The sequence below is a fragment of the Magallana gigas genome, chromosome 5, assembly GCF_963853765.1.
Source record: "Magallana gigas chromosome 5, xbMagGiga1.1, whole genome shotgun sequence".
NCBI lineage: Eukaryota > Metazoa > Mollusca > Bivalvia > Ostreida > Ostreidae > Magallana > Magallana gigas.
In genome coordinates, this window is record NC_088857.1 from 43,492,626 (window position 1) to 43,513,208 (window position 20,583).

General features: G+C 34.3%; 2 protein-coding genes across 2 annotated transcripts; one reads left to right on the forward strand and one right to left on the reverse strand.

Moving 5' to 3' along the window:
• The first annotated feature begins 4,004 nt into the window (after positions 1-4,004).
• Positions 4,005-10,878, forward strand: LOC105341803 (uncharacterized). The gene is made up of 4 exons (XM_066085669.1): positions 4,005-4,209; positions 8,636-9,256; positions 9,337-9,546; positions 10,068-10,878. The coding sequence occupies exons 1-4, from the start codon at positions 4,147-4,149 to the stop codon at positions 10,677-10,679; spliced, it is 1,506 nt and encodes a 501-aa protein (XP_065941741.1). The 5' UTR covers positions 4,005-4,146; the 3' UTR covers positions 10,680-10,878.
• A 3,495-nt stretch (positions 10,879-14,373) lies between these two features.
• On the reverse strand, positions 14,374-20,356 carry LOC105341804 (sialin). The gene is made up of 11 exons (XM_011448524.4): positions 20,067-20,356; positions 19,593-19,777; positions 18,929-19,159; positions 18,492-18,579; positions 17,547-17,642; positions 17,207-17,328; positions 16,689-16,838; positions 16,250-16,382; positions 15,814-15,969; positions 15,360-15,445; positions 14,374-14,821 (listed from the first exon to the last, which is right to left on the reverse strand). The coding sequence occupies exons 1-11, from the start codon at positions 20,167-20,169 to the stop codon at positions 14,606-14,608; spliced, it is 1,566 nt and encodes a 521-aa protein (XP_011446826.3). The 5' UTR covers positions 20,170-20,356; the 3' UTR covers positions 14,374-14,605.
• Between the last annotated feature and the right edge of the window lie 227 nt (positions 20,357-20,583).

Below are 20,583 nucleotides of genomic sequence, written 5' to 3' on the forward strand. Positions count from 1 at the left end.
TCAGTCAAGCACACAATTTGGGGATAAGCGCCTCCGACTTTACAAAATAGCTGCGTTTAATTACATTTTTTACAAAAGATCCCAATATTTACAATGATTTATCTAATGCAACTATACAGCTTTTCTTATCTGACGAGTCATTTAATTTTTGCGTGCGCGGATTCAGGGAAGGTGTCCAAACGATTTATGTTTGCAATTTGTGGGGGTGGGGGTGGGGGTTGTAGATTTAATACCTGCAGTTTTCTCATCAAAAGCCTCTGCCTTACACAAATGTAAGAAACATTTCATTTTATTTTTTAGGAACAGTTGTATATAAATTAATCACATTTAAAAAATTCAAGTTCAATATAAACACAGTTCAAAAAAGTTAAAATTTCCTCAAAGGTGATTGATTGGTCACACTGAACCCACGGGAAGCGTAACTAAAATAATTTTCCTATATGTAACATCATTGAACCCACAGGTTTTCTTCAAAAATACATAGTTGTAATCAGTCTAATGTTAAAAAAATCCCATGAGTTTCCAAATTATTAATCATTAAGATTTACAAGTAATTGATCCTATTCTTTGCCAAAAGAAGCATGGTTTTACTAATTTTAGGCGTTTATAAATACATGTATCTGCCACTGGAAGGTAGCGAAAATGCCAGATTAAACAAACAGTCCGCGTCTGCACGATCAAGAACCAAATTCCATATACATGTATTTTCGGGGGGGGGGGGGGGGGGGGGGTTCTACAAAACATAAAATAGAATTGATTTTATTATTTTAGTCCACGACTGTTTAAATTTTTCTTTGATCCTCCGTCTCATATTTTACAGTACCAGAGGCCTATCTGATGGAGAGCACGACAAGGAACAATAAAACGTAGATCTTACGTCAAACTAAAAGAAACGTACTGTAAGATGTGTAAGTCAACTTCATTGAGAGATTAACTTGTGCAATCTTTACATTCGTTTGTCTAAATTGCAGTGTGTTTTACTACATGTATCATATATACGCGATACGCCATTGGTTTGTTTGTTAATATTTGTCCTTTCTTGCTCCTATATCCCCCAAACTTTTTACTTATTACGGAATTTTGCGTATGTAACTTATTAATACCATTGGCTAAAATCTCGTATTGGACACATCTATTTGAATTATTGACGAAAAATACATGTACCCAACAGCTTCATTGTCTTGATCCTTGTGTGTAATTGGATCCCTGTTGAAGATACTTCATTACATTATAAGTCGTTTGTTCAGATCCCATGCAATAGGCGATAATTTATTACATTGTACGCCATTAGTTCGCTTGTCTAGATCCCAATGGATGATACATAATTATAATGTACGCCAGTAGTTCGTTTGTCTGAACTCCATTGGTGCTAACTTTATTACACTGTACTGCAGTACGCCATTAGTTTCTTGTCTAGATCCCAATGGATGATACATGTACATAATTACAATGTACGCCAGTGGTTCGTTTGTCCGAACACCATTGGTGCCAACTTTATTACACTATATGCAATAGGTTCGTTTGTCTAGATCCCAATGAATGGTATCTAATTACAATATATGCCAGTGGTTCGTTTGTCTAGATCCCAATGGGTGTTACTCACTCAAATAGGATCCCAATGGGTGAGATTTAGTTACAATTGGATATGCAATCAGTTGTTTTGATTTGATCATATTTTATTGTATATATATATCAGATACATATACAAATGGTTCGGACACAAGTTCTGACAACTTACTAGGTCTTTACCATATTAGTTAGTTTGTTTAAATTCTAATTGGTGATACTTTATTACAATGTTGGACATTAGTTCGTTTGTCTAGACCCCAGTTTGTGTTACTTAACTACAATATACGCCAGAGGCTCGTTTCTCTATATACATGTACCCTCGTGGATGCTCATTTTTCATTAGATCCCAATGTGCTCAATACTATATTGTGTGCAATTGGTTGTTTTCCCTTTACACGTAGATCCCAAATGGACTCTACTTTTTCGTTTTACGCCAAATAAATTGTTCTTTTATCTAGATCTCAATCGGGTGGCACTTTATAAAACGATGTGTTGAAAGCATCAATGTGTTCATAGTACATAGGTTTTTTAGGTCATGAAGCAAGATAATATACACGGTCTATCATTTATCATTTGTTACCAGTGGCCATATGTTCTTGTAATCTTGTACGAAATATATTACATTTAATACTGTATTTTAATAAACAGATGTACTAAAATGTGTTTTTTTAGCATCGCTTTTAAAAGTGTGGGGGGGGGGGCAGACTCATCCAAAACATCTTGACAAACAAAAAAAGGGGAAAAAAGGGGCAATTTCCCAAAATCTTCAAAATCCTAATCCGTGGGGGGTGGGGGGCTGGCGTAGTATATCTATAAGTTCCATTTCTCTCATTTTCCATTCCAATTCTTTTCACATACTCCCAAAAAAGTGGGAGGGGGGCAACTCCCTGATAATTCAATTTTTACTATGTAAATTAAAGAAAATTATTTGCTTCGAGGAAAAAGTGGGCCCTGCCCCCCCCCCCCCCCCCCATTGCTACGTGCCTGGTTTTAATAAAGATTGTAGAAAAAATTAAATACATGTAGTATACGCAAAATATTTTTTTGCAGCTGGCAACAATACTAAGCGAATCAGATTTACATAGCACGTACGTTTACTTTAAACATTACATTTGTGAAAACAATTTTATCATTAATTTTGATCTCAAGAAAATTAAATTCTTTTCATTACAGTAGATGTTTTGTTAAAAAGTCATTACATCCTCAAAATGCACTCAGTACATGTATCTATAAAACAATCCATAATCCAGTATTTATTAAAGTACATGTAAATCCACATGTAATTAATCCACTTTACAAAAAACCATCTGACTGCACATAGATCTACAGACAGCACATGTAAGACAGTCAAACTAGCGATCCACCGAAATATTATCTTAGTTCACAGGTGGCCCTAAAAAAGTATGGAACAATGGATAAAAAAAGGTCAAATGAAATAAAATAAAAAGCCAGTAACTTGCTATGCTTGCTGCCTATTTTATCAGACACATTGAATGTACGTGATATTTAAATAGACCAGCAGATCCCCGCTGACCACAGGGGCTCGTCACGAAGTTTTTTCAACCTTTTATATATACCACCTCTATACTATAAAATACACAAGGGAGGAATCAAAACTCGAAAAAATCGCTACCTCCTGATTTCGGTCGCCTCGTATTAATTCTTCTCAGACGTTAAACCCTGCACTCTAGGTATCATTAGATCGGGAAAGGACCATAGTTTTTAGGAATACCTGCAAAATTTAAACATCGGCAACAATTTTAGAAGTTTTCACGCATTTTCTTCCAGTTTACTCTCCGGTGACACTTTCTTCGATCAGATGTCGCGCTCTCATTGGTCAATTCAATGTTGCTCAAGATAACTCGTACGCGGACTTGTATTTTAGAGGGATTTTCAACCGATATTCAAACTTGCTTTGATGCAAGAAATACATAGTCACGTCCTACCGAATGTCCGAGGTATGGTTAAAATATTTCTACATAAATATGAAAATTAATACATATACTCACCACGTAATAAGAACTTCTTCACTCATCATTTGAATATCCCTCTAAAATACGAGTCAACGTACGATTTATCTTGATCAACAAAATTATCCAATAAGAGCGCATGAATAAATTCGGTGCGCAACATCTGATCGAAGAAAGTGTCACCGGAGAGTAAACTGGAAGAAAATGCGTGAAAACTTCTAAAATTGTTGCCGATGTTTAAATTTTGCAGGTATTCCTAAAAACTATGGTCCTTTCCCGATCTAATGATACCTAGAGTGCAGGGTTTAACGTCCGAGAAGAATTAATACGAGGCGACCGAAATCGGGAGGTAGCGATTTTTTCGAGTTTTGATTCCTCCCTTGTGTATTTTATAGTATAGAGGTGGTATATATAAAAGGTTGAAAAAACTTCGTGACGAGCCCCTGTGCGCTGACTGGCCCCCAAACAAAATAATCTTCTCGTCTCGAGGTTTTCCACTTCCTGGTTGGATAACTACAAAACACAGGTACTTGATGTGATGTGATAAAGGGACGACAGAGATGATACAGCCACAGTCTGTGTAACCTGTACCAGCATCAGAAACACCATGGAAACCAGCGGGAAATTCATTAACTTTGTGATTATTATAACGGTTGTGACTGTCACACAGGTAAGAGGTCACTGGCTAAGGTAGCTACAGAATTTCATGCCTTGGATTTTTAACACTCGCCTTTTGTTTGGGGGATGGGGTTGGTGATTTTTAACCGAAGCTTGTGAAAGCAATATCATGGGAACAAGTTACTCAGGACTTAAAGAGAATAGTTGGCGAGTTAATTGAAATACTTTATTCGGATGCGTAGAATTGTGGCAAAAGTTCAAAAACACAAACTTTTATAAACTTTACAGAAAAAAAATCTGACAAACTGTCTGTTTTGTTCCGAGTTTATTTGTCATTTCCGTAAAAGGTTTCAAGAAGGATATTTTTTCTGTGTTTTAAAAGGGGGAAATTCCTTTGTGTCTGATCCCCATGCATGTGTCAACCCAATCATGACTGAACGATGTCTATGTATGTGAATTGGTTGCCTGTGTTGTGTCTTAAGTCTGGCCTTTTTCTCGGACATGGCGCTTGGTTTTTGGGAATCCTGTTTAAGCTGTGAATATATATACATGCACAATATCCAAGTTGTGTACAAATACATGACATATATTTATCTGTTTAATTTATGAATATGCACATGCAAATGATAGTTCAACATCAATTTTTATAACGGAAGATAAGATAATTGTTTCATATACATATTGTTTAAAATATGATATAGATTGATAGATACCGCCTAGAAGTATAATGACAAACAATCACATGACAAGTGTGTCAATTTACGATTAATTGTACTGTTTGCTGCATCATTTGGGCTCAATTAAGGAACCTTGAAACACGTCTCTTTCACGCAACCCGATACTGCCTTTCTGCCTAAACATTAAGTTTTCTTTACAACTGCACATGTAACAAGATACTCAATAAATCTTCTCATGATGTTATATGATACGATACTCAGAAGGGGGGGGGGGACTTCAAGGAAGTGAAACTAATAGAACTTATATAATTATGAAAGTGAAAACAAGTTTTTAGAATCCATGGAACCGGGTCTACAAGCTCTTTGATTAATTCCCAACAACAGCAAAATGTCTTTCTGGTACCTGTATATGGGTAACTTTAAAATATTTCTCATAAAAGTTCTGAAGCATGTTTACTCTGGCTTTATTTATTTTACCCTGACTGTTACATCGATGGGAATGGAGATACATGACATTTATGCAGGACAGTACGAGCAACGTGGCTTCGTTGTATAACTCTAAAATTTTCTTGCAGCCATAAAAACACCATCAGTACTGGTTAAAATTATTCACAGTTTGAAAACAATTCGCAAATTCTGTTTATGAACATATTTTCTACCTGACGAGCATCTCTGATTATTTTGCAAATGCAGTATCTAAGGCTCCGACATTGTCATAAAATTGTCTTTTACTAATTAACAGTTTTTAATTGTCAATGAGTCTATGACTAATTAACTAGTCATGGACTCATTGACAATTAAAAATTGTAAGTTAGTCAAAGACAAAATGACCAAAGGCTTTCTGTCACAGCTCAACAAAGTATTGCAGACCATATTGATAAGGTTGATTCAATACTTTTTCATTTCATTTATGTGTAGATTAGAACCCTCCCCCCTGCGCGCCATTTTGAACGTTACATTAAAGGGGCATGGTCACGATTTTGGCCAAAATTTTTTTTTTTCGATTTTGATGTTTACAATGCTTTATTATGGTATTTTTAATAGGCAACCAAAATATGAGTGTCATTTGATGAGTTATAAGCGAGTTACAGAGCTTACAATTCTTTGCTACGTAAACAAAACGTTTGTTTACATTTTGAATGTTGAAGTGAAAATTCAAGTTTTTGACCTAAAATGAATGTTTTAATCGTTAGGAACTGTTTATTTATGCTTAAAATGAATAATAAAAAAGACAAACCAGCTTGAAAAAGATTTTTACCGGTATATTCAACCTATGTAAACAAAAACAGGGCACGAGCCTTGTTTACATTACGAAGAATTGCGAGCCCCGTATCTTGCTTAAAACTCAACGACTGGCACCAAAACTTCATTTGATCATTAGAAATACATTTCTAAAGCATTGCAAATAATAAAAACAGAAAAATAAAATTTGACCAAAATCGTGACCATGCCCCTTTAAGCACTATAATTGTCGCAATCCACTGATGGAGTATAAAAAGGATTTTATTTAACAATTGACATTTTGCATATACATGTAATACTGCACATGTAATGACATTGGTGGTTATATGAAGTGACTTGTACGCTCCCTTCTTTGTGCGACCTATAGCTTCCTTTACTGCTTTCACTCTGTAGGATGAGCATCGTGTTGTTTTTCCTTTCTCTCGCCGTGATCCTCATTAGATGACACAGTTAGGATGGGAAATACCAGACAAACCTATGACACAGTTTGACACATCACACTGATAATTGATGGTCGTTTTCGTGAAATAGGACAGTTTTCTACTTGCTTTCTTAAGTGTGGGTTAATGGTTAAAATAAAGTGTACATTTATGGAAAGTTAGGGGACTTTCCATTTAACAGTCATAGTTAGTAAGATTATTTTATGTCGTCACGGATAACCGGTGAACATGTAAAAAAAATGTATGACATTGATTTCATCTAAATTTTATGTCCTGTGGGTTTTATGAGTTTATTACGTTAATCAGTTGACAGCGCGGAAAATTTCTTTTTCTTCAAGTTTTTGCCGGGTCATAATTAATGCTAGATCTCCTTGAGGTTTTTTCTCTGAGTGTCAAAGTCCATCTTCGATCAATAAAATCCCCCATGTTTCCCAGTATTTCTTTTTCTTGTTGTGACACTTAGGTTAGAGTGTTTTATCAAATGAATGCCCAAACAGGTCGCCTAAACCACGCTGATAATTTCATATCTATATCTATACAAACACCCCATGACTGAGGTATTCGTTGACGTACATCTCTATACTTCTTTTTTATGAAACACGCACACATTATTTAGTAGACTAATCCAACTGCACTCTCTATCACAGGCCTGCTGGGTCCATTCATATGGCATCTTAGTTCTTCGAGTAGACAGGGGAAATACTATTAGTAGATTTGTAAATATTGGACATCTATTTGCAAATTAATTACCAGTATAACTATCAGTCACCATAGCTAAAGTTTAATACGCATGTAAAAAAAAATATCAGTATCTTGAGACGGCATGTGGGGGAGGGGTTAACCTCAACCAAAGGATCATTCTGTGACTATTGGGGACCTCGGCATGCAGTCCACGGATCTCTCGTGACAAAAATTATTACATATTTAGTTACTACCTTGTGCTAACATTAAGAACAAATACACATAATCCATAATTTTATTGCAAAAAGTAGTCATCAGTATATTTCCAGACAACGCAGCTATATGACGAAATAGTGGGTGCACTATATTGAATTATTTAGATAAGCTCTAGAGCCGTGAGGAGTAGTGTGGGAGGGGGTCCCCTTAAAAAAATCCCCACATACTTACCGGCAATGCTTTTTATTATTATAATATCAACTTTCAAAAGTGTAATTCGATGTTCATTATATATATATATATATATATATATATATATATATATATATATATATATATATATATATATATATATATATATATATATATATATATATATATATATATATATATATATATATATATATATATATATATATATATATATAATGAAAAATAACAGAAAGCCGATTCAAAACTCTACCGGTTTCATTATAATCTTCAGGAGTTTTGAAACCGGTAGAGTTTTGAATCGGCTTTCTGTTATTTTTTATTATTTATTACTTGTGTGGATTAACTTTACTCATTTTGGATTTTATATATATATATATATATATATATATATATATATATATATATATATATATATATATATATATATATATATATATATATATATATATATATATGAGAGAGAGAGAGAGAGAGAGAGAGGCTGGCTTCACGGCGTAAATGTTTCTTGAGCCGTGTGTCAGTTATAAGCTTTAATTGATTCACATTTTAACTCAAATTAAGACACAGGTAAATTCTGTTTACAACAGGTGAACTATTATTTTAGACAGACAAAAACATCATTTTTTGTTGTAACAATTATTACATTCAATTAATCTTTTCTACATTTATTTTTCCTTTCATCATTCCAAACACAGACATGTTTATATTTTTTAAGAACTGAACAAAGCTGGCATATTCAAAAGCGAAAGAAGCTCTTTAACAATCCACATTATCGCACACCAAAATAAACACTGCTCGAACATTCGCCCAAATTATAAAATGTACTCCTTGCGAATCAGAAGAATTCAAAATATCTAATTTAAGGCTTGTTTCCGGTTCATGAATCCAAAATTCACAATAAAAAAAAGTAAATCAAAGATGGCACGAGTTAATCACTATTCCTACAATATGCTTTTAAAGTATCGATACTTTTATAACTCTTGTTTATGTATTTTGCTTTCCGCTCCAGGGTACTGCCTATGGCCAAGGGACTTCACCTTGTTGCAGCAGAAACCAAACTCAGAATATCGCGGAATGTTGCTTGTGTGATTCGTCAAATTGTTCGGCCTTCGGCCTCAAAACATTATATTCAGATGACATTGACAAATGTATACTTTCCACAACCTCCACCGACTCCACGTCTGCCGTGGGGACCACTTTATCGGAGTCGGAGACCTCCACCACTTACACAACACCACCCACTGGGGAGGACGGGGGACAAGTCACTCTCTGTGTATCGGCGTGTCCGGGAGGGTTTTATGAAGATCAGAATCAAACATGCCAACGGTGTGACGAACTGTGCAAGAACTGTACAATGGACACGTGCTTAGAATGCACATATGGAAGGAACTCTACTGGTGACTGCTGTCCCAATGGAACACGGTCAAAAGATAATGGAAATATTACCATTTGCGTGGTCATACCGTCTACCCGGGAACAAGCAGTCGATGACAAAAAATACATAATCATTGGATGTGTTGTTGGCGGGGTGGTAGTCCTCGGACTTCTGGTTTTTGTGGTCTGTTTATGTTGCCGTAGACAAGGAAATGGTCAACAAGGTCAAACACGCCCTATAAGTCGGTTGTTGGAGGTAAGGAAAACAACAATATTTCATGTCGCCATAAGCATCCGGTGTAAGTCATATTTCATCGAATGTTTCGTTGCTTGTAGCTCAGGAAAAGAAAGAATTACGATTACCCTGACTTCCAGCTTCCAAGTGCAAACGAGTTAAAAAGTGTTGAGGAATCAATAGTCACCGGCGGCAGAGGGCCCGGGCCGTACGAGAACACCGCCACATTGGACCATAGAGACATTGCTAGGCGTGCTCAGCAGGAACAGGACAAGATCGGCCGCTACGCAAGAGATCCCACGGGGAAAAAGGTTAGAAGTCATCTTTGTTACCTCCTTAATGAAATGTCCTTTTTTCATTATTGAGTACTGTAAAAAACCGACAATTATTCGAATCGCGTTCGAGAAACTTTCGGAAAGATCGCGAGAGTCTCGTTGTCGCTAATAATTCTCGCGGAGAACCAGTCCTCTAATGTCTTTGGTTTATTATTTTCATGATAACATCTTCGTCGCAAAAACTAGTCAGCGCCAAAAGTTTATCTCTGGTAATCGCGAATAAAGGCGTCGTAAATAAAATTTGATTTACAGATAGTCAATTTCCCTCTAGGGTTTCCGTACTGGCAACTTTAGATAGATAGATAGATAGATAGATAGATAGATATAACTTTGGAACTGTTCATTTTCTTTTTCTTTTTTGATTATATATACTGTGTGATATCACCTTTCACTCATTTTGGATTTTATATATATATATATATATATATATATATATATATATATATATATATATATATATATATATAGTTTTAAATGAAGTAATTCATGTTTTGTAGAAGAAAGGAAACCAAAGCAACGCCAATGACGACGAAGAGCCCCAGGAAACGTATGAAAATCAATCGACCATTGACTTACACAGCAAGGGGGTCCATAAGAAAAAGAAAGGACCATTCAACAAACTTTCACAAAAGTTCAGATCGAAAAAGGGGCACAAGCAATTAGATGCTAAGACTAGGAGAAAAACGGAACCTCCAGCGGTGACGGAACCATTGGAAGCATACGAGGATGTGAACTCTCCCTCTCCTCAGGCGGATTTACCGACGGAGACGTACGAAGATGTGGGATCTGGTCATCCGGACTTCCCGCAGGAAAATTACGAAGGTGTAGACAGGCCCGTTAACCTTAACGACGATATGCCAACCGAAGAATATACCGCCATGGACCCCAGTACACTACAGCCTCAGGCAGAAACTCAACCAAAGAAAAAAAGTAAAAAACCAAAGAAAAAAGCGATAAGCCAAAAGGGGGCAGAAAATCCAACATTTAGTAGTGAAAATCCCTATGCAAACTACACCTCTGGTGCCCAACAAATTCAACAGAGTGAGAGCGACCTACAAATATATCAAAACTTAGCTGTGGGCCCAGAGGAAGAATATGTAAATTATTAGTGTTTTAATCGACATTCAAAATTAGAATGCAAAGTGTTTTCAAAGATTGCATGGAGACCAAATCCGAGTCGAGATCTGTTTCCAAATCAGAACACCTCCTCGTCTATAGCTGAAGTAAGCACAGATTAAAGTGGGTTTTTTTAAAAAAAAAAAACTTCAGATTAAAGTGGCTATATGGTTTATTTATTGAAATAGAAAATCAATAGGCCAGTGAATAAATTTCATGAAAGTTTAGATAAGAAAACACAGGGAATGTAGAGTGCATACAAGGAGGAAGAGTTATTTGAATCGCGGCACGTGCTATATGTATACCTGGAATTTGATAAGATTTCCTTACATATTTAAGATAAACTTTCAAAACAACGCGTCTCACCTGACGTTAGCATAGTATGACACCTGCATGAAATTGTTGAACAGTTGCTGACCAATCAGGGTTGTCCTTTTTTACTACTTATTCTGGAATAATTCAAAGTTGTCTTTTCTGTACCCGACGTTATAAGATTTATACGTGTAAACATTAATCTAGTCACAATATTAATCATTCCATAAAACACTCAGTGGTTCATAGCTTTACTTGTATATGTGTATAACTGTTTATCGTAATCATAGTGTATGGATTTAAGCACGTGCATATATAAGACAGTGAGAGAAATTGCTAGAACTTTAGTTTATTCCCTTCATTTTTTGTATTCCTTTCTGAATTATTTTGAAATTCTGTTAACACTAGTAACACCCAGACTAACAGTCGATTAGTTCCGAAAAAAATGTGCTGTATTTTTGTTTCAAAGTCTTCATTTATCTAAAATAAACTGTATTTGCATTTCCAGTGTCTATGTCTACGACAACACTACGATTCGATTTTGTAACGTTTAGTCAAATACATTTCACTAATGAGGCAAATGACGTAATGTGGGGCCCAAGCTGTGTTTTGCATAACAATACAAAATGAAAACAATTAAGTATAACAGTCAATAATATAATATCTTATTGTGCAATTGCAGAAAATTATATAAATATATTTAAGTCTATTCTTTGAATATTATGTGGGAATCATTACGGTCAAGTCGTTTTTTTTATAGTATTTCTTGGCTATTTTTTGGTCAGTAACCACCGATTCAAATACTGGTAAATATCTTTGGTAATGCAGAACCTAACTAGAGATCTCTAGATCCCTGGTTCGAATGCTAAGTCTGGTCTCTGACTTAGTATAAGTCCGTCTTTTTCACAGACCCTACATGTAATTACTACTGACTATGAAATCCCCGGTGATATCTATGTTTATAATTAGCGTAAAATGTATTCATTATGCATAATGATTGGTTGTCTTTTTTACGTTTATTCAATGTTCGCCAGTTGTATATGAGTCATTTCCTTAGAATACTAGTGTTCAAGTACGTGTACTTATCAATACTTTATAGACTATAAATCTCTTCCTTTTCTTGCTCTTGTTTATTAACAAAATTTCGAGACGATTCGTGTTCAAGGCTACTCAAATTATTTATGGTATAATAAGGAAATTATTTTGTTTACAGATAATTTTGAGGTCTGTTCAACGAATGTGATCACAGTCTTTATTTTTATCTACAAATAATAATACCTACCAAACACTTTGGAGTTGAGAGCCTTGTTTTACTCTGTGACACTTCTTGATTAAATACGTACTATATATAGATGGTTATTTTCCATATTAGGACCAAATGTTAACCTTCACGAAAGCAGTTTAATATTGACATAAATCCTTTTTCAACACCCAAGATGATCATCTACTTGTAGATAATTTTTACATTACTTATGTGTATTTGATGAATAAATTGTAATAACTGTAAACAGGAATTAATAATACGAAAATTTTCTGGTCTTAAAACCCAAAAAATATTTATGACTGTTATTATTTGAAACTATAAATAATAATGTGGTATTTTGTATTGTTAATGGTGTGACTGTATATTGATGACAGGGTTTTGATTTTTGCAAATGTTGCCTTAGTGTATTACATTGAATTTACATTTTCATATTTATTTTATATAGATTTATATGACATGCATGATTAAAATATTAAAACCATGGATTTCAATCTTTTCTTGAGAATTTATTTGTGAAATTCACTTTGCAATCCACTAGGATGTGGGTAGAGGGTTTGGTTATATAGGATGAAAAAAATTTCGAATCAAATGACACAAAACGATATTTATAAATGACCACTGTCAAAACGCACCATGAAAAATTACGCGTTTGAATTTTTTTTTTTCAAAGTGGGTTGATTTGGTCCCAAATTTAACGCACTTTGAAAATTTTTCAAAGTGCGATGCGACAATTGTATATTTCGAAGGAGCGATTTAATGAAGACTTCAGACATGTTGAATGTAGAAATAAACAAATTAAACTATATAAGATCATACACCTATTTATACTTTTTTCTAAAGATGGAAACCCCGACTATTTTTTGGTATTCATTCATTTATTTTGAAGCCCGGTTTTACTTGTGCTTTTAATATTACTCAGTCATTCATTGGTTTTTGTGAGAATTCAATCATTCAATATTCCGTCTTTGAACTTCCTTCTTTTTGTGTTTCATATTCTATAACTTCCTTCTTTTTGTCTTTTTCAACTCAGGTATTATTGATTTCATTCTTTGGACGTTTTACCATGTATGCTTATTCACAAAAAAGAAGCTCCATATCGGCTATTATCCGATTGTTTTAGAACAATTAATTGCCAGAAAAAGATCATTCAAAGATGTGATTGCTTATATACCTTTTTTTTTTACAATATGTACAAAAGACCGATGTACAAAAAGAGCGATTAAGGGTACAATAAAATATAAACGTCAAATAAATACATGTACTTTTGAATTTGTGCTTGGGTTGATACCAAAAACCCTTTTTCGTAGCTTCAGTGAGTTTTAAAAGTTGTGGATAAAGTGTTTGCAAAGTCAAAGGTCCGTGAGTGGCGGAAACTTAATAAAATACCCCCCCCCCCCCAAAAAAATAATCCGATTTATTAGGTAAGTCTTGCTATTGTACAAATACAAAAAAGATTTGCAATATGTCTGAAATAAACAATATTAATCTTTTAACGATTTAGATTTTTAAAAATATATGCATTTAACATCTGAATTAAACTGAAGGTACATGTACTGTCAGCCAGCTTAAAAACAATATCTTAAACTCTAAAACTATCAATTTTCCCTAATCACTTGTCCAAATGACTTTTCATGACATAGTTTACTTAGTATATTCCTAAGTAATTTCTTTTTACTCATAAAACTGTGTTGCTGGGCGTATAAAAACTGGCAGTTTCAGTAAGAAAGGTATAAATCATTGTTGAAGATTGAGAAGAACAAAGTAGGAACTAAATTTGGTGACAGTTTGATTGTAAACATTCAGAGATGAACTAACAACCATGTTTTCATAAAGTTTTTAAGTATTTATTACTGGATACGGATATAACAAATATGCACATTGATCAACCTCCCAACCTCTATAGAGGTCTGATAAAAAAAATCTGTGTACAATGTGGAACACCAGAAATGCAATTTGAGTTATCACAACAAAAGTGTTGATAAACATACGTTCATTCAGGACCCAACAAGAGGCAAAATGCAAATCACTTAACTAAGGATATACAATAAGATCATAAAATTTTGTATAATAATGTTCAAAATAAATACTTGTATTTTATATCTTTCTCTCTCTTTCCTATTTTTGAATTTTATTTCCCAAACATGTTTTATAAAATATAAAAACATTCTGATTTTAAAAGATAGATATTTTCTTGGCAATGTTTGTTCCCTGAGCAGCATGAAAACTCAAACCAATCAGTGTACATGGAGCTTCACATTTGTTGTTCACATGGTGGTCATGTTTATCATTGGTGCTCCATATTACCAAGGTCTAAAAAAGTCTTGGCTGAGTCATTAGCTGATATCACTGCGCGGACTGGATTCTGGACGATATACTGTTCTGACTACTCTCGGAGCGGTCTCGTTCATTGATTTTATTCCCTTTGTACACTAACACAGACACCTCTGGAATGTTCCACTCCTGCTCTTCTCCTCGCGCAAACACATTGAAAAGTATACACCCTGTCACATAGATTGCTGCCGAGATGTAAAACACAATCTGCCATTTAGCCCGTGTATCCTGAAAAATATAATACAGCATCCTCAAGACAAATGTTTATGATAGGGAAGATTTCACATGAACAGATTGTTGTTTAAAATTTATTATACTGGTTTTCAGCATATCAAAGTGTAAACAACAAATCTACTGCCTGAAAAAGCTACATTGAACTGCATATCTATAATACAAAAGTTCTATTTTTGAAATCCTTTTACACTATTTAATGTGAAAACTTTGAGAAATACTTGTAATGAAATAAAAATGTGCTTTTTGAGTTTATCTAGCCCAGTTTCAACATGGGCAGCATGCCATTAAAAACCAGTAAATAACCTTCAAAGACAAATTCGATTTAATGAAGTATGACATACACTGTGGGTTGTAGCTTTCCTGCTTTACTTCAAATTAAGGATTACTAATTTACATATAAACAATAATGTGCAGAAAAGAGAGGGTCCTTATAAAAGACAAAAATCTAACCATTTCTTTAATGAAATGTTTTTATCTTTCTTATGATAATACCAACTTATTCTATACTAGACTTGATGAAAGTTGGCGGTACCTCGTGACTGGTCAGCCATCCCACCACGGCGGGTCCCAGGAATCCCGGGATTGTGGCGAACATGTTGGTTATTCCCATCAGAGTCCCTACATAACAAAAATAAGGCCATCAAAATTTCTTCTTAGTTTCTATGGCACAGCCCCATTTAGGTCAAATCATGCTCCTGTTGAAATAATAAATACTGTATACAGGGAAATATTCGTCCCCATTTAATTTTTGCCCCTTTTGCCCTCGTTGTCAGTGGGGGAATTTAAGACTGGGCTTCTTCCATTGTCTAAAATTACTCTCTTTCAACACAACTATGTCTGCGCAAATTCAAGACAGGACAAAACTATTTTCATGTGTAAAGGGGCGAAAACTTATACACGGGAGGAAAATATCCCTGTTTACAGAAAAAACATGTAAATTAATTCATTATACAATGTTAGGAGATAAATCCCTGGGCCCAACAAACCTGAGAAATTGGAAGCTATGTCAATATGGTTACAGTTGAATCCTCCCATACAGAATCCACCCAAACCCACCGCAAATGTTACTATGGCAACCACTGCAGCATGGTTACATCCCGCAAACTGAACACAACACAAAAGAATGGCCGGTAACAGCAAACCTAGATCAAACAGAAATTATACTTTACACCAAATTTTCTTATTAATACAAAAACTTTTTTGCTACTTGATCAATTATAGTTTAAGCAACCACCAAAACTCAATGGAAAACAACAATCACAGTGTGCTTCGAATCAATCCAATTAAAATCAGATGTTCTGAATCTGTTAACGTTTCACATCCCATTTTAATTAGATTGGGTTTGAATGCAATTAATAGGATTTCGCATTAATATCAAATCCGTAGATTTTCTCTAGAAAACATAGTACAATGTATACACACCACAGGAGTTGACCACTTTCCTGGTGTTTGCAGTGGTTAGGTACTGATTTTTCCGTATGTAGTCTGCGAGCTGTCCAGAGATTGTCTGACACATCCAACACACTAAATAAGGCAATGCTGATAGAAATCCATCCTAAAGAAAAAACAAAGGCAAATCTGTGATGCAGAAACACTGTGCTATATTCTGTTGATCTGTACCAGAAAATGTGGATCTGTAGTAGTACATGAGGATCTCTGAATCTAAAAACAAATTAATGATATTGTACAAAATTAGAACAATTGATAGCAAACACCTTCTGACTCATGACTTAATGGCTGTCTTAATGATGTAAAACATTTCATACCAATACATATAACATATATATATACTATGTATATATTATCACATTTTGTAATCATTTAAATGTCATTTATGCTTGAATTGTGAAAAAATGCTGACCTGCTGTACATCGAAATGAAGAATCTTCTTCATGTAGGTTGGTAAGCAGGTCAACATAGTGTAGAAACCCCAGTTGTTGGCAAAATGGGCGGCACAGATCGCAAATACTGCTGGGGAGGTCCAAATAGAAAGCCAAGGTGTCTTAAGTTTCTGAAAAAACAAAATAAATGTAGCTCAATCTTTTGGAAATTGAGTCTAGTTTTTATATCAAAAAAATTATTTTATTCTAATTTTCAATTACCTGGTAAAATGTATTTAGTTTTGATAACCCTGCAGTAATTCATACAAGGCATGCAATGCATAAATCAAAGTAATTACAGTTGAAGTTGTAAAACTTAAAATGTAAAATTTAATGATATCTCTGTAGATTTAGTTCATTTACAGAGATAATAGGTGAACAGATGACTTACTATAATGGCTTCATATTTGTGATAGAATTTGTCTGCTCATCAGAAGCTGTTTCAGATGCAAGAAGCAACTAAATAGTGTAAAACAATCGTGTAGTGGTGTCGCCTTACTTGTCTGGTTCCGACGGAGGTCTCTATGTAATCCTTCTCTTCCTGGGATATCCGGGGATGTTGGGCGGGTGTGTCGTGAACAACCAGCATCCAGACAGCAAACCACACACAACCAATGGCACCTGATGAAACAGAGAGCCAAACTTATATTTAGTGTCTGATGAAATACAGATAACAATCCACTAACATGAAGTTCAGGCAAATTACAACAACATCGGATTTACTTGTCAAATATCATCTACTGGTACCTTACATTTCTACAAAACTACACATAAGGAAAAGGACATACATATATATGTGCATAATCAAAGTATCAATATATGAATTATAAATTACCTACCAAACAAATAAAACACGGATGGCCAACCCCCTAAGAAATCTGATTTACACAAAATCCCAGAGATTGGCATAGAGAAGACAGTCCCTAACTGAGCACCTGTAACAGAATGAATTTATTATTAACTACAAGTAAAGACATTCAAAGATTTAATTCTTCCTGCAGAAAATAAAAAACTCAAAGCAATTTGGTAAATAGGATGAGAAAGTATTCTATAAATGTCTGAACAACTACTTTATATCTGGGAGGTTTTTGTAATGATCTAATTCATGCAAATACATGTATTTCCATATTATAATTCATATAAAAATGTAAAAATTATGTCAGTTATAACATATTTTTAAAAAAAAATATTTGAATTTTTATTCTTTATTTTTTTTTGGCAATATTCAAATACTTGCACCACGTTCTGAATATAGATTTTGGGATACAAAAAATTTACCGGTAAGCCTAACAAATAAATTTTTATGAAATGATGTCATGCAAAAAAAACCATACGCATGCATCTAGATTGTACAGACAAGTTAAAGCAGACAGTCAAATCATAAAGGCCTTTACCTGTCAAACCATAAACCTGTCTAAAAAATACACCAAATACGCTATTTAAGTTACACTAAGATATAAGTATACTGCCTTAATCATTGTCTTGAAAAATACCGTTAATAAAATTTCCAACTAGCTGGCATAAAAATTAAGTAATATCCCCTGCTTACACCTACACTTAAACAACTTAAGAATTTTATTGTGACTACTGACAATTCTTAAAGTTTAACAATTGTACATGCATTTTGTCACTAGAGGATAACATTTAATACCTTTATTACCGGTACACTACCATGCATTTTTAGTAATTGTCACAAAATAAAGGAAAAAAAAACATGCTGACATTAAGGTAAAACTTCAAACCAAGTGCACAATAACACTGGTTATTTTTGATTCTTTACTCACCAGAATAAGTAAAGCTCAACAGTTTACTTCTCTCCCAGAGTGGGGCCCACTTCCCCCACATAGCGTTCATGGCGGGAAAAGTCACACCCTAAATAATGCAAATACTGTCTATACAAGCATGGACTAATGCAAGATGCTCTTGTATGATTAATACTTCTATTATTTTACATATAAAAGCTGCTTTGATGCAATTAGAGGTCAAAGATACTAATAGAATGATCAATCAATTAAGTCTGCTGTACGTGTATTAATGTACAGCAGATCTACATCTAGTGCAGTATTTCATTACTTAGTACACATAATTAATGTAAAATGTTATGATTTTATCATGTGTTAAGTGTAAGTCTACAATTGTAAATCAATGTCCCATTGTTTAAAACATGATGATCAAGGCAATAAATACCTTCCAGTCTAATTTAACAAAGAGTTTCTATTACCTCTCCTATTCCCTCAATGACTCTGAGAGCTACGAACACATACAGGTTCCACCGCGCTGCTAGGGGGGTCAGGAGGGTGAGGATTGCTGTACAAAGAACCCCAAAACCAAACAGCTTCTTCCCTCCAAACACCTCGGCCAGCCAGCCCCCGGGGATCTGGGTGATTATGTAGCCGTAGAAAAATGCCCCCAAAACAAGACCCTGGGTATTAGAGTCCCAGTTGAATTCACCCTGTAAATGGAACAATATATAATCTGCTCATGTCCTATATATGCAGTGTAATACAAAAACTTATGGACATTTTTACAAATATTGATATACTGTGTAAATTGCACTAACTAAAATTTTTCCAAAGCATTGGTATTTTCTCCAACTAGCACTAAAATCAATATTTCCTGAATACTTTCAAAGATTATGTCAAAGACATACACTAAAGAGCATGCATGTTTACCATTTTAAATTACACCTATTTGTAATGCAGATGTAAGTTATTAAATATACCAAAAAAATTACAGACTACATCTGACATACTGGTATGTATTTCAACTTGATAGATCATCTAGTTTAAGAGCTACAATTTCTTCAAATCAATTCATTAACTCAGTAAGTTGTTAACTAAACACTAGAAAGAATAAGAAAGATTTACAAATTACAGAATACTTACAGTATTAGTTGATGTTGTGTTGGCTGGTATGTCTTCCTTACACTCAGTAGAATTTACAGATGATGGATCATTATTTGTAGAATTCACCATAGCAACCAAGGCCACACTAAGGTTCACACGTAAACAATACACATTGAAAAATCCCAGAAATGCCAAAAATGCAAGAACATGGCGGCTTCCAAAACCTGAAGTAAAAACACTTAACACATATAACGGTATCATGTGGGAACTTAACCGTACTTAAGATGCTGACTCTGGGTAATTGTTATTCTAAATGAATATCACAATGTGCAGACTAAATTGCACCATAAGTACCTATGCTTCTGTCTGTCTTCTACAAATCACAATACCATTAGTCTATTACATGTACTTAGATATAATCACAGTACTACATGTACTAAGATATAAGTGCAGTCTGATTCAATCAACCTGCATCCAGAGATTGTAATGAGATATCAATAAACATGCACATACCAGCTGGAGCTTCTGCCACTTTTCCTCCCAGCAATGGCTCTTTCTCTGAATCTTTAGTCTTCAGGTAATCCATAGGATCTTCAGAACTAGATTCAAAACTCATTTTTTTTCCCTTACTTGTATCCCTCTTTATAAGGAATATGTCAAAAATCTTAAAATTGTACACTAGGATCAGCCTCCATTGGTAAAGAGTACATCACTACCTACATGTCACAAGGTTATCTGATCAAATAAACTATTAAACCCTGTGGATGTTCCCATTATTGACAAGATGTAGGCTATCATCCTCTGTATCAGTGTGTGTAAACATTTGTTGTTATCAAAATCAGCTGATAGCAAACATTTTACCTTAAATGTAAGAAGACTACAATAAAGAAAGATAACTCCATTTTTTCATATTTATTCTAAAGTCTTCAAATAGCAGTAACTATTAAATAATTTTGTACACAGTAAGTAAAATTAAAAATTTAATACACGTTAATCACACAATAATTTTTTTTAAACCAAAGTTTATCAC